Raw genomic sequence first — 12,134 nt, forward strand, 5'->3', positions numbered from 1 at the left:
TGTATTGTCCTAAAGAAAAACAGTCCCGTGGCGCTTACTTGTTTTAAATACAAATGCATCAGTCGGTATTTATAAACAGCAATATATCACTTGCTATCTTCTTGAGTAGTGCATTTTTCTTGCTCATTTGGAATATTTTACGGTGTTCCAATAAAGGTATGGTGTAGTCATCGAACCACAGAAGGATGCTGTTTATGAAGGATATGCGAAGACAATAAAGCAGCTTTAATTAATTTAGTCTTTCAGGTAACATGTTATAATTAACTAGTTTGTTAGTCTCGAATAGTGAATGAGTGTTGACTGGTGTACTGCTTAGATTCAGTTCTACAATAATTACAACCCTATGTGCTAAATCGAAAGTGAAGTTCAAGATTAAGATTTTGAGCTCTTTTTTGCGGCCACCAATGAAAAGGATGTCAGTGTATCGACAAAACTAATATGATGGTGGATCAAAGGAGCTGACCTTCAAGTGGACTTAGGTACATTGTCAAGACTCTTCTGTAAGTTAAAAACATGTCAACTCGACAAGAAACTAGATGCTGATGTTTGGAATGTTCTCTTTATTATTATTTAAACTACATTATCTTCTGGAGAACAACATGAATCAACACTATTTTTCATTAAAAGGATAGTTCACCCAGAAATGAAAATGCTTTGATCATTTACTCACCCTCATGCCATGCCAGATGTGTATGAGTTCTTTATTCTGAACACAAAGATTTTTAGAAGAATATCTCAGCTCTGTAGGTCCATACAATGCAAGTGAATGGTGACCAGACCTTTGAAGGTCCAAAAATCACATAAAAGCAATATACAACTACAGTAGATAAATCCATATCTTAAATTGCGAAGTGATAGGTGTGTGTAAGAAACAGATCAATATTTAAGTCCTTTTTGCTATAAATCTCCACTGTCACTTTCATATTCTTCTTTTGTTTCTGCTGATTCAAATTCTTTGTGCATATCGCCAATTAGTGGGCAGGGTGGAGAATTTATAGTAAAAAAGGACTTAAATATTGATCTGTTTCCCACCCACACCTATCATATCGTTTCTGAAGATGGATTTAACCACTGAAGTCTCATGTTATTTATGCTGCCTTTATTTGTTTTTTTGGAGCTTCAAATTTAGGCCACCATTCACCATTCACTATGGACTCACAGAGCTGAGATATTCTTCTAAAAATCTTACTTTCTGTTCAGCAGAAGAAATAAAATCATACACATTTGGCATGGCATGAGGGTGAGTAAATGATGAGAGAACTTTCATTTGTGGGTGAACTTCCCCTTTAACTCTGAACTCCTCCATAGGTTTGTCAGTGGAAATGGAGTTTCCAGGACATAGTCAGCAACTCTTGGCCTGCCTGCACTCTCAGCGTCTGCAAGGTTTCCTTTGTGACTGCGCCGTGCAGGTCGGCCCAACTCGCTTTGTAGCTCATCGTGCCGTGCTAGCATCTTTCTCCCCTTTCTTCCATATGTTCTACTCTGATCAGTCAATGGGCAATACCGGCATAATCAACGGAGTGCCCCAGAGAGACACAGTCACCATTAATGGTGATATAGTGACCCCTCAAGCCTTTGGAATGCTTCTTGATTTTATGTATGAGGGAGTGCTGCGATCGGAAGCCCACCCTCCTCCAGAGGATGTGCTTGCTGCAGCCAGCTTCTTACACATGAACGATGTGGTGCGAGTTTGTAAGAGAAGACTGCAGGGTCGTGGATTGGCCGAGGCGGACAGCACAAGAGTAGAAGTTGTAGCAAATGCATTAGCTAAAACTGGAGAAGAGCTTGATGTAACACCTCAAGAGAACAGGCCTGGTGCAGAGACAGGTAGAGAATTAGGAAGAGATGGACCAGTGACAGTTGGAAATCCATCTTTATTATCCTCGTTAGCACATTTTCCTCAGTCAAGCCAACAAATGTCACTTTATAGTGATACAAAGACTGAGACACAAGTAGGGATGGGCAATCTCCTTGCACACAGTGGTGTTTCGAATTGTGTAGAAAGTTCAGAGATGGCTGACACTACCCAGCCAGGAATGGACTCGCAGTTACCTGTTAGTAATTCTTGTCCTAGTCATGACAAAACAAGAATATCTGTAAGGTCAGCTAGCCTTGATTCTGCACTTTCAAGTCCATGCAGTTCGACAGAACAAATTCAGACAAGCAAAGAGACCCAACCTGTTGTAGCCTCTGCAGTGACTCTGAACAGTGTAGACAACACCAGCACTGCCCACTTGGTGTCCAATGAAATTAGCATGTTCATGCAAGCCAACAGTCTGCAGAGTCAAACAGTAAAACCCATTCAAGACCAGAATAAAGGACAGTTTACTGGAAATCCTGGATTGTCACAAAACATTCAGACTGAAATGAGACAAGGGCACACTTTATCTACTACAAGACACACACAAAGTAAAGGTAAAAAGCATCTCTATCGTACTTCAGCAGAGTCCTCAGCAGTAGGGGAGGAAAATGAGGACGGTATCAAGGTGAAAGTGGAGGCCATTGTGATTTCTGATGAAGAGTCTGATGACATGGATGAGATCTTGGACAGTGGTCAAAGAAGAAATGCAGATTTAGTACACAGTGATGATTACGAAGACAGTAACCATAATATCGAGGAGCTTGCCAACACTCAGTTCATACCTGCTCACCCATTAATTCACCTTGCCCATCAAGAGCCCCTCTCATTTCCTTCTTCACCGCAAGGTCCTAGTACTTCTGCAACAGATAATACTGGCTTTCCATCATCCCTTTTTCCAACCAATTCCCAGCCAGAGCAACAGGCTATGTACCTTGAGGATTTTCAGGACTCTATTGGGAATTATGTAGATGATGTACCTACCTGTAACACCTGTGGAAAGACTTTCTCCTGTGCTTACACCCTGAGAAGACATGCCATTGTACACACCAGGGAACGGCCTTATGAGTGCAGCTACTGTTATCGTAGTTACACACAGTCGGGTGACTTATACAGGCACATCAGAAAGGCACATGATCATGACCTGGCGGTCAAACGCAGCAGGGTAGAGTCGGACCCTCCCCCTTCACCGCCCCCTCCTCATTCTCCCCAGACATAGCCATCATTTGTGGCCCAATCCTTTTATTAGTTCTGCAAATGCCACATAATCATAATTTACCACCTCCACACTTCCACGTTGGTGTAATATTTTAAAAGAGGACAGAAGCCTTGGAAGGGATACTGCTTGAATGCTCCCATGCTGTCCACAATCTTTTGTAACAAAAATGTAGTTATTGAACTTTTTGCAGTTACACACGTTTTTAAGTTTTTATTTTATTTGAACAATCTTGTTTGAATATTTATGCTAAAGTGTATCCTTTTATACAAAATGCCCGAGAGAGGATAGAAAGGTAAGAAGTGTATGTGAATTCACTAAGAGTGGTCCCATCACACATACTAAAAAAAAAGGCCTTGTTAGTCACTATTTGTGGTTGTACAGCTGTGGTTGTTCTGCTGAAATATAAGCTTGATACCATTTGGGGAATTGGTTCCTGGGATTGTTTTAGCAATTAATGGAGCACTGTAGCTGTGATTCTAAAAAAGCATTCCATCACATCAGATAATTTACTACATTAGAACGATGGTGAAATATGTCATGTATGTGGTCTGTGAATGCATGTATTTTTGGACTGAGAGATGGTTACTTTGAATTAAACAGCTTTTAGTGCCTTTGGATTTGGTCAGTGGAACCTTTTCACATTCCCAGGTTTGGAATGTGTTAGTAAATTATAGCAGGGTAAACATATAGAGATGAATAGAAGACCATAGCAAATCTTATTTTTGCATTCCCATTTGCTCTAACAGTAAAAGAAAAAACCCACTATTATATTACCACGACTTTACAAAAATGTCACGGCAGTCAGAAGAATGCTACATTTATTGTCAGTCTCTTAGCAGCTGGATTTAATCAAGCAGTATTGACTGTGTTTTGTATTACTTATTGCCAAGGTAATTTAACACAAAGCTTTTTTTTTTAGGTTTACTAGATTGCTACTTCTAAATTAATGTGGAAATGCATCATCACAGTCTGTGAAAAGTGATCATCATTGTCCAGTTTTTGCTGTAAAATATTTAGACCACTGTATATCAGGTACTGATATATAATGGCCATACATGAAAAACTAAAAACTGACACTGGGGACAACAATAAAACAAGCCTTTAATAGTTATCCATATTAAATTATTAATTCTTCTGCCATCTGTTCAATAAAAATGGTGGTCAAATACAACAACCAAGTTAGTTAGTTGTCATCTAGAAATGGATTTTCACATTTGTATAGCTTCAACAGTGTTCTTGAGAAGAGGCAGGTAGTCATCTCCATAATAAAACAATGATCAGTCATCCACAGGTCCATGTATCTGCAGAAAAAATTATTGATTTTAAGTTTAATAAGATAAATTATTTTGAGATTTTAATTCACTTGAAGGAAAATTGTTTTCAGTACAGCGCATTCTAATGATTTACTGAATTGCTGATGTTTTAAGTTGTTATCAAAAGTTACTTACGGTCTCTGCTAGCCGAGGCCATTCCATTGCTGTCACAACTCCATCATCAGATGTTGGGGGCGTCTCTAAATTCCAGTATGTGAAATTATGGAACATTGACGAAACTTTTACTATTCTGTCCTAATAAAAATTGTGAGCAAAAAACGTGTAAGCATTTGTGTCCTACAAAAAGAACTTGATCTATGCTCATTTAACTCATTTAACTCATTTCATTTAACTGTCCACCAATTCCCTAAGGTCTATATAAAGTAACATATTTTTGAAGCCTACTTGTTCAGAAATTCATATCAGTAAATGTAAAAAAAATAAATAAAAAAAAAACAAAGTGCAGTCTAGGTCACCTCTTGATCAGATGCAGGCCTCTGAACCTCTTTTAGCACCAGTCCGGTGTATCCTTGTGGGCACTTCAATTCTTGACCCTTCAGTCCACGGCCTCTGAATGACACTGTCATTTCTGCAGAACAAACATGTTATCTTCATCAGATAGAGTGCCACAACAAAGCAAGTTTAATTCTTAAACATTGCACTGGTGTTCACCTAACCCTGTTTGCTCTCCTTCACAGTGGAAGTAAAGAACTTTGAGACTTCGGCAGGCCCGTCAAGCTCTATTTCACAAGGTAACAAGTAGACCTGCGGTTTGTCCGCTTGTTTGACAGAGTCAAGCCGGATAGATGTCACACAACTGTTCGCTGACATCTAATAAAACAGAATTCATCAGAAAACTGGTGCACTAAATTGTCCTACATACAGTAATGCGTATGTTTAACAAGACAGTTGTAAGTTTACTAGGTTTTAATTCTTTAAACAATGTTTCTCATCCTTACCTTACTTGTGCTCAGCACTGTTTACAACGTGCCTCATGAGACGGCAGCGTGCACTTTGATTGGACGCGATGTATTTCTTCGACTACACAGGAGTGTTTTTCGCGGTAAAATTCAGCGTATGCTGCCATCTATCGTTTCCGGAATGAAGTCGGTTGATAGTTTGCGATAGACAGTTTACCTTATAATGATAGTAATATAATGTAATTATTATTAAAATAATAATACAGTCTAAGTAAATAATAATATTACTGTCTAAAACAATGAAACAGTCTCATGGTAAAGGATACCTCCTTAATTTTTGGAATAAACTTTATTTAATCATTTGGTCTTACATGCTTACATGTACAGAGGGCCAAATTACTGCAAATGAAATCACTGAATACATATTTATATAAACCATTAAATGCATAGTTAAACTGTTAAAAAAGAGAGAGAGAGAGAGAGAGAGAGAGAGAAGAACCTAAAAAAAATACATTAATAGTTAAATTACTAACTAAATCAATAAATGCCCCTTGTGTTTTATTTTAGCACTAGTTTGCATCCATTTTCATTTTAGCATTATCTTTGGGTAGATTTTTTATTTAAGCATGATGTTTGTGTCTTTTATTTTTTCAGTTACTGCTATCGGCACGTCACTCATTACAATACAAGGGGCATTTATTGATTTATTTCGTGATTACATTATTAATGTAATGATTTTATAGTTTTTTTTTTCACGACTTCATTATGTATTCAATGATTTATTTAAATGATTTATTTAATGATTTCGTTTGAGTAATTTGGCCCTCCATTTAATTGGCTTAGAATCTCGAAAAATTAATTAACTCAATTCATCAGAATTTACATAACTTTTAGTATAGAAAATAATAATAGAAGATGATCACTTTCAGTTTTTATAAAATATTATTTTTTATTTTGGGGAAATTTTATATTAATTACTGTAAGTGCCTAAAGACAAAACCATTGTTTTATATATTTCAAAAATAATTCTGAAGGAGTTATTGTAAATCTTATTGTAAATAGTAAATTATAATTATTTTAACCTATGTTAAAAGAGAAAAAAAAAAAAAAACAGAAAATGTGTTAAGTTAAACACACATTTTTTTTAATGTGTGTGTGTATGTGCTTATATTTATTTGTGTAATGTCTTGTAATTGTGGTATCGGAGTACAGAAAATATGTATTTTATAACAGCGCCCTCAAGCGTTGAAATGGAGGTTTATTTTGATGCCATGTGCAACACTGAGGAAATTCCGGCTAGAAGTGATCTCGCTTTCAGGCGAATGTGTTTCATTGATATCCATTACTCTTGTAGTGTTAAAAAGCCACATTTATCCAGCGCGATTTGACATATTGTCATAATTTGGCTAGGTGATGAAGATATTTGAAATGGTTACGCTTCCTGTTAAAAATGGTTGTTATTCCGTGTTTAAAGGTGCCGCAGCGTCATGCACAACTGTACAGGCAGGTTTTTGTCTGTTACGTTAAAACTAGTCAACTTTAGTGGTTTTACAAATTTTTCATTTGCTAACCTTTTGTTGTATTAAGATGTTCAATTGTTCCGCTGAAAATATATTCTGTCACAAGGTGTTCTGGACCGCAATTACTGTACACAAAAGCACCCAGATGGGACTGTAACGCTTCCACTCCTGGCATCTGTTCTGCCACAGCTTGATATGGTGGCACTAAAGGAATGTATCGCACGAGACAGCTTTTGTGATGTTGTTGATGTCCAGGTAAGCATTGATAACTGGGAACCAAGATTTACATCCAATGGGATAATTGAACCCAAATTACTTCAGTCTGTGCATTACACACTCTTTTATTATTATTATTATTATTCCCAGTTTTCAAAAAATGAGAAACAAAAAATCTGTGCATGAGAGACCACACAGTCAATGCTGGTTTCCAAATGTGAAATATGGAGTGAATAACTAAAGAGAGATGTGCCTTGTCGCTGGCAGTGCCATGGGGATCTTGTCCTGTTTGGTGACGGCTGCTTCTCTAATGCAATTTGGAAAGACATTGGTGTGTGAATAAATCTTAGCCCCTCTGTAGATCCAGTCTTTTAGTTATAATAAGTAGAATGTATATTCTTTATTGTGAGTATTATATTAAAGGAACTTTCTGGGTTCAATACAAGTTAAGCTCAATCGACAGCATTTGTGGCATAATATTGATTACCACATTAATACCACATACCTTTTCTTTATAAAAAGCAAAAATATGGGTTACAGTGAAGCAGTTACAATGGAAGTAAATGGGGAAAGTCCGTAAACATTAAAATACTATTTCAAAAGTATAGCCACAAAACAAACAATATGCATGTTAACATGATTTTGGTGTGATAAAATTGCTTACATACCTTTTCTGAGCAAAGTTATAGCCAATTTTACAACTGTATTGCCATGATGATGTAATGTCAACAAACCCTAAAACGACTGTAAAAAATTATGATTTAAACAACTTTACAGCTCCAATAACACATGAGTTTTAACAGAAGAATTCATGTGTGCATTTATAAAACTCTCCAAAAATTGGACCCATTCACTTCCGTTGTAAGTGCCTCACTGGAACTTTTGCTGCTTTTTTTTTTTTTTTTTTTTTTTTAAAAAGAGGGAAGAAATCAAAATAATTTTTGTGGTTATCAATATTATGCCACAGATGCTGTTGATTGAGCTTAACTTGTTTTGAACCCAGAATATTCCTTTAAATAATTCTACAATACTGTTGCTATTTTATCCCATAATAATATCTCTTAGTCATTAGTCTAAAAATGTCTCATTACCTGCTAAATGTTTTTCAAGCTTGTGCTCACTTTTTGTGATTTGCCATGTGCATGCATGTGAATAGAACCCAGATGCAGTAAAGGCTCTACACAAAAACCTGCTGATCAGTGATGTGTTAAACTGCTGCACTGTCCATCATGGAGACAACAGACAGGTGAAGAATACAGTTTGTACATTTGACTTAATTTGGCAAAAGTTGTGATTGAGAACTGTTCCATAAAACAGCTCATTGGGTACTCGATAAAGTAAAGATTTATGGAAGTCAAGAGATATCATTTCTTTAATACACACTAGAAGCATCAGGCTGCTAGCAGTCCAAAAGTCCAGTTGAAATAAATGTAAGTCTGTACACATGGTGAGATTAATACATTTGAAACCCTTCCTTTAACTGATCTTGCTGATCGAGTGAATATGGGCCTCATCCAAGTTCAGAGGAGGGTTGGCCTGTGGCCTGTTGTCTGCTAAAGAAGAGCACTGGAGGAATACTGCATGTCCACCAAAATGTCACTAACACTTTGCATCATCAAAGACTTGAATATTCATCTGCTGTAGATGTTGAAATGGGCTCTGCTGTGAAGGAATCTCCTCTAAGGAAACAAAAAGATATGGAAGTGTGGACTACCTGGGCTAGAGACAAAGCCAGCCATATCTGCACACTGCTGTTAGACATTACTGGGGCCAAATGAAGGACAAACATTATGCACATAGAGCATGTTAAAACATATGCGCCACATATCAGTCATGTAGTACTGGACTTGGAGTGTAGACCTCTCTGACACATACACACACTGATGGTGAATTGTTTTGATAATTAGTAATAAAGGAATATTCCAGGTTCAATAAAAGTTAAGCTCAATCAACAGCATTTGTGGCATAATGTTGATTACCACAAAAAATAATTCAGACATCACTTTTCTTTAAAGCAAGCAAAAATCGAGGTTGAAGTGAGGCATTTACAATGGAATTGAATGGGACCCATTTTTGGAGTGTTTAAAGGCAGAAATGTGAAGCTTATAATTTTATAAAAGCACATATTAATTCTTCTGTTAAAACGCATGTATTATTTCAGCTTTATACCACGGGTCTGTTGAATGCTTGATTGTGATTGGTTCATGGACGTTCTAAGGTGTGCAATTATTTTCCAAGTAAACGCACGGCTATAAAGCAGTTCCTCTGAGCAAAGATACGTCCAAAAGACGTTAAAAAGACGTCAGCTGAGGAGCCAGATTTAAACGTATTTTTATGACGTCCTCTGAACGTCCAATGTTGACGTCAACATTACCTCTTTACAAGGTTAAAAATTAGTTCAAATGGGGTCATTGTAGACGTCTTTACAACGTCAACTGCAGACTCATTTTAGACGTAATTTATACTGCTTCTGGACCAGTCTTACGCTGCATTCAATTAAAACTCACTTTAATTCCAATTTTCATTTGTACTTGCAAAGCAATTGTACAGACTCTTTCCAAAAATCAGGAAAACAAGTGAAACTGCAGTGGACAACAATTAAACCAATAACAAATAACTCATAAGACTGTCACAATTTTAAAGAAGAAAAAAAAAAGGTTATTTAATGTTCATTGAGTGTGTCCCCATTGAGTGTGCTTAAGGTGCTCCGAGGCGTGTTGTTTGATACTCTGTACGGTTGCATCTTGCCCCATGCCATTACTGCAGCTGCAAGAGTGGAAAAATACAAAAAAATATAAAAGTGAAGAGGCATCCTGTAGTTATACACCATGTCTACAGATTTGTATGAAAACATATCAAGGTTTGAATCTCTTGTACATCCCATCTCCACAGCTTTTGCTCTACCAACTGTACTCTAACCTAACTGTGATGACACGCTGCAAATACTTTTTTTTATCTGTCGAGAGTGCTTTATATTAAGCGATTCAAACAAACTCGTAAGCATAAGGTGCGTGTGTACTTTGAAAATTGCGGAGTCATATTCAATTTAACGGACAAATGAAAACTTCACAAAACTCGACATTTCTCTGCAATAAATGACTTATTTAAAACAAAACTAAAAGTAAACACAGTTTAACATGTTATTACATGAAAAAGAGTGTATTTTAAAATGATGTACACACTTACCTGAATAATCACGGAGATGTTTCACAGGCGTTCCTCGTCTTCATCAGCGTCTGAGGGGAGGGCTGAGAGTTCACGCGCCAGCTATACCCTGAGCAGCGCATGCGCAAGCGCGTCCGCCATAGACAGCTATAAAACAGCAACATTGGACAAACAAACAACTGCAGTAGAAGTTTATCACATTTGCTAAAGATTATTTCGGACGGCGTCGTATAGTTGCCTGTTGTAGCATATCAAGAACAATTGACATAGCATCAAATAATTCACAATAACAGAAATATGAATTTTATGCTGTACTACACCGCAACTTACATTGCAACTTTTGAATTTAATATATATGTCAATTTTCTGCACCTATCCTGCACGTCCACAAACATTCCTTGCCAGACGTTCAAATGTTGAACAACATATTTACGTCCAAGAGGGATCGTAGTCAGACGTACAGATACTGAACCTGATTTGCACGTCGTGCAGACATACAGATATGGTCTTGGACCGATTGACTTAATATATCCATAAGCTACATGTCTGGCTGACGTCTCATGTTTGCTGGGAGGTGTTGACCACATAACGGTTCCATATCACTTCGCCAAATTATTTCAGTTATTTCAAAGAGCTGTACAGGATACCACAACAAAATAACAAATTAAACCAAAGTCATTGGTTAAAGTGAATCGGTTAAGAACGTCAAACTATGTCTAAAATATCTAACATATATTTCAATTTCGGTTAAAAAGAGCCCTCGCCTCCCCCACACTTACACACACATGCGCACAATGAGACTCCAGTCGCAAGCGACAAATAGAGCCACACCTCCACAACTTGATCAATACAACAATTTATATTATCCGAAATACGTTTTAATGTTTCAGTATTATCCGAAATAACTTTTAATGTTTCAATATATTTCGCCCTAATCAGCCTCACATAGCTGCAGTGGAAAGCCCCCCACTATCTAAAATGTAATCAGTTCAATTAAATTGTACAACAGTAGAAACAACAATATTTAAATTCAAATATGAGTTAAGTCTACTTGCATGTAGTTAACTCAAATAGTTAAGTTCACTCTACTTGAAAACCAAATTAATTGAACTTAAATACTCAAGATTTGGGAGACACCATTACTCAATGGAATTGAGGGAACGAGTTTACTCAATCAAATGAGTGCAATGAACTTATTAGGGTTTAGGTTAGTAAGTGAATTTATCACACTAAAATCATGTTAATACACAGCTTTAGCAATAGCCTTTTGAAATAGTATTTGAATGTTTACAGACTGGCCCCATTTACTTCCATTGTAAGTGCCTCAGTGTAACCCAGATTTTTTCTTTCTTTCTTTTTTTATTTTATTTTATTTTACTTTTTAAGAAAAGGATGGAAAAGTAAAAAATCAAGTTTTGTGGTAATGAACATTATGCCACAAATACTGAAGATTGATCTTAACTTGTATTGAACCCGGAATATTCCTTTACGGATAAATTCTACCCTCTGAATGTTGAACATTTTTACATCTTTGGAAATCAGTTTTAATAAACATACAAACTATTAGTCTTTTGTGATAATTGTAATTAAAATAATTGTAAAAACTGCTTATATATTACTTACATATCGTTTAACATCTAAAAATCTATTAAACTGAAAGATGTTCCTCGGAACTGCACCCAAGACTTTCACCCACTATTGCACTTGTGTATATGGTTGTGTGACAATAAAAGTGAAGTGAAGTGAAGAATGGCTGTTAATGCACAAAACAATTAAAACGCTATTGCGATTGTCACATTTTGCAAAGCTAATAGACTAGTGTTGGGTTATTTTCATTTGATCTCTTTTGCGAAAAGGATTCATTGTGGTTCAGAGAGCGACATTTTTTGTTCCTTTTACTTCCCGGGAAAAACGCTGACGTCT

At 36.5% G+C, this 12,134-nt stretch overlaps 3 protein-coding genes across 4 annotated transcripts; 2 read left to right on the forward strand and 1 right to left on the reverse strand.

Annotated features, from left to right (window-relative positions):
• LOC127412910 (zinc finger and BTB domain-containing protein 18-like) lies at positions 1–4,018 on the forward strand. 2 transcript variants are annotated; one of them, XM_051649629.1, is made up of 2 exons: positions 1–479; positions 1,309–4,018. In XM_051649629.1, exon 2 carries the CDS (start codon positions 1,323–1,325, stop codon positions 3,075–3,077), a length of 1,755 nt encoding a protein of 584 aa, XP_051505589.1. In that variant the 5' UTR covers positions 1–479; positions 1,309–1,322; the 3' UTR covers positions 3,078–4,018. The 2 variants fall into 2 exon arrangements, with proteins under 2 accessions (XP_051505589.1, XP_051505590.1); XM_051649630.1 differs by having other exon boundaries at positions 413–500.
• Positions 4,019–4,160: 142 nt separating this feature from the next.
• LOC127412931 (ribonuclease H2 subunit C-like) lies at positions 4,161–5,424 on the reverse strand. The gene is made up of 5 exons (XM_051649660.1): positions 5,350–5,424; positions 5,068–5,221; positions 4,867–4,979; positions 4,526–4,645; positions 4,161–4,378 (listed from the first exon to the last, which is right to left on the reverse strand). The coding sequence occupies exons 2-5, from the start codon at positions 5,219–5,221 to the stop codon at positions 4,355–4,357; spliced, it is 411 nt and encodes a 136-aa protein (XP_051505620.1). The 5' UTR covers positions 5,350–5,424; the 3' UTR covers positions 4,161–4,354.
• Positions 5,425–6,502: 1,078 nt separating this feature from the next.
• Positions 6,503–9,809, forward strand: LOC127412932 (tRNA wybutosine-synthesizing protein 2 homolog). Its single transcript, XM_051649661.1, has 4 exons — positions 6,503–6,813; positions 6,937–7,085; positions 8,203–8,292; positions 8,691–9,809. The coding sequence occupies exons 1-4, from the start codon at positions 6,798–6,800 to the stop codon at positions 8,712–8,714; spliced, it is 279 nt and encodes a 92-aa protein (XP_051505621.1). The 5' UTR covers positions 6,503–6,797; the 3' UTR covers positions 8,715–9,809.
• The last annotated feature ends 2,325 nt before the right edge of the window (positions 9,810–12,134 follow it).

This window comes from Myxocyprinus asiaticus, chromosome 22 (genome assembly GCF_019703515.2).
Source record: "Myxocyprinus asiaticus isolate MX2 ecotype Aquarium Trade chromosome 22, UBuf_Myxa_2, whole genome shotgun sequence".
Lineage (NCBI taxonomy): Eukaryota > Metazoa > Chordata > Actinopteri > Cypriniformes > Catostomidae > Myxocyprinus > Myxocyprinus asiaticus.

What these genes read in the sequence shown, in the direction of transcription:
- LOC127412931 (XM_051649660.1), bottom strand. Translation starts at nt 5,221, where the DNA reads ATGTCAGCGAACAGTTGTGTGACATCTATCCGGCTTGACTCTGTCAAA. An exon ending in TGTGAAGGAGAGCAAACAGG is followed by an intron (nt 4,980 to 5,067) that starts GTTAGGTGAACA and finishes TTTGTTCTGCAG; the next exon opens with AAATGACAGTGTCATTCAGA. An exon ending in GGCCTGCATCTGATCAAGAG is followed by an intron (nt 4,646 to 4,866) that starts GTGACCTAGACT and finishes AATTTTTATTAG; the next exon opens with GACAGAATAGTAAAAGTTTC.
- LOC127412932 (XM_051649661.1), top strand. An exon ending in GTGATGTTGTTGATGTCCAG is followed by an intron (nt 7,086 to 8,202) that starts GTAAGCATTGAT and finishes GCATGTGAATAG; the next exon opens with AACCCAGATGCAGTAAAGGC. An exon ending in ATCATGGAGACAACAGACAG is followed by an intron (nt 8,293 to 8,690) that starts GTGAAGAATACA and finishes CATCTGCTGTAG; the next exon opens with ATGTTGAAATGGGCTCTGCT.
- LOC127412910 (XM_051649629.1), top strand. Translation starts at nt 1,323, where the DNA reads ATGGAGTTTCCAGGACATAGTCAGCAACTCTTGGCCTGCCTGCACTCT.